Genomic DNA, 1734 nt, shown 5'->3' with positions numbered 1-1734 from the left:
CGTTAACATGAATATACCCTGCAAATGAAACACGCTCTCCTGGTTTAGCCCCAGCAGGTGGCAGCAACGGTTCTACCACCGAGTGATCTTCACTTGAAGCACAAAGAACCTGTGGCAAAGAAACAAAAAACATAGAAGAAGAGCAATCGTGAGAGTGTGGCAATATATTGATCGTTGATGAACTGGATTGGAGGCGGATAGAAGAAGAAACTATAAATTATTACCAGTCCTTGTGACATTACATCTCTTAGCTTTCCAGGTTTGACATTTGTGATGAGCGCAACAAGGCGATTCTTCATCATCATAACACAGCAATCAAAAAACCATAGATTAGTAACTTTAAATTTCAAGAACCGGACCAATCTAAATGATACACCAAATTTCTTTTAGTATTTTGTAAATCAAGGCATCACTATACCGTTAGATCATCGGGATTGCAAAACTTTGCTAAGCCACTAACTACTTGCCTCACTTTGTCCTCCCCGACATCTATTTCTTCAACCAGCAAACTGCATTACACATAAGACAAGTCTCCTAACAAATTAGAAGACGATCAATACAAATTTTAACACAGCAATAATATTGAAATGTTTTGACCACAAACCTATCTGCTGATGGGTGCTTCCATGCTTTGCGAATTAGACCGACTTGGATATCAAGCAAACTGACACTAAGCTCCGCGTCTTTTTTAGCTGGTTCTGTTTCAGCGGGTTTCTTCTTTTCTTTTTTGGCATCCTTCTCTGTTGTCGCCTTTTTCTTTGGTTCCTAAACACACACAAAAAAAAAACAAAAAGAGGAAACATCAGATTCTACAATATAAATAGATAGACTCACAGTCTAATAAATCCAACTTAAAAGTTAAAAGTAGTACCTCAGGCTCAGTTTTCTTTGTGATCGGCTGCGCTTCTGACTTGTCAACAGGCTTTACACCTTCAGTAGCTTTTTTGGTATTAGAATTTGCTTCCACCTTAGGAACACTTTTTGATACCTGCGTTTAGAGGAAAGACATCAGAAAACCATTTGCTCATCGCGTGTGATGACATAGGAAGACGCGTAGTACATATGGAAAGATGTATTATGTTATTATAGATTCTAAAACTAAAGAACTGGGTATGAAAAGATAATTCACCTCGAAGTCAAACACTGATAACTTCACAGGAATTGGAGCAAATAATGTTGACAATTCTTCTTTGTTCTGTAAAAATAAGATAATGAGCAGCATTATTATTAAAGCAGAAAATCACAAGGACAGATAAAGTGAAAGGTTGATGTTCAGAGAGTGCATATATTGTCATAGTCACTAACGCCTACACATAAAGTAGTCCTCCATAGATTTACAGACTACCTTGGTGCAATCAAGTACTGATAATTTTATGATGTGGAACCTACCTGGATGTAATTTATCCATCTTATGACATGTGGTACTTTCTCCTTGTCTGAATCTGAGAGGCCAAGCTGGGAACAGTAAGACAAATAGATAATAGTGAGTCTTAAAGGCTGCCTCTAGTTAACATTTTATGAAAATTTCATCTTAACATCTTTAAAAAACATAAAATAACTCAGGAACGAATGTTATATAAAGTATGAAATTAAGAGAAGTGGTACCACTGAAGAATGCACAGCTGAAAACACAGCTACATCAGCCGCTGATGGCGTCAATCCATTTCCCAAGAGCACCGACTTGGTACCTAACTCAACATTCAACTTTTCAAGAGCTGCAAAGCAATCCTTGGA

At 37.4% G+C, this 1734-nt stretch overlaps 1 protein-coding gene across 2 annotated transcripts in view; it reads right to left on the bottom strand.

The window, feature by feature from the left end:
- Positions 1-1734, bottom strand: part of LOC104782550 (aminoacyl tRNA synthase complex-interacting multifunctional protein 1) — a 5410-nt gene that overhangs the window by 1740 nt on the left and 1936 nt on the right. Inside the window, exons 4-11 of one of the 2 annotated variants that reach the window (XM_010507515.2) lie at positions 1606-1728; positions 1390-1455; positions 1130-1195; positions 872-988; positions 605-765; positions 419-509; positions 225-293; positions 18-109 (exon numbers count right to left, since the gene is read on the bottom strand). In XM_010507515.2, coding sequence (XP_010505817.1) covers positions 18-109; positions 225-293; positions 419-509; positions 605-765; positions 872-988; positions 1130-1195; positions 1390-1455; positions 1606-1728 — 785 coding nt within the window. The remainder of the gene's footprint in view (positions 1-17; positions 110-224; positions 294-418; positions 510-604; positions 766-871; positions 989-1129; positions 1196-1389; positions 1456-1605; positions 1729-1734) is intronic. The other variant, XM_010507516.2, reaches the window with a different exon arrangement.

Source organism: Camelina sativa, chromosome 4 (assembly GCF_000633955.1).
Source record: "Camelina sativa cultivar DH55 chromosome 4, Cs, whole genome shotgun sequence".
NCBI lineage: Eukaryota > Viridiplantae > Streptophyta > Magnoliopsida > Brassicales > Brassicaceae > Camelina > Camelina sativa.
Note: the sequence above shows the minus strand (reverse complement) of the source record. Positions and strands in the feature narration are given on the sequence as shown.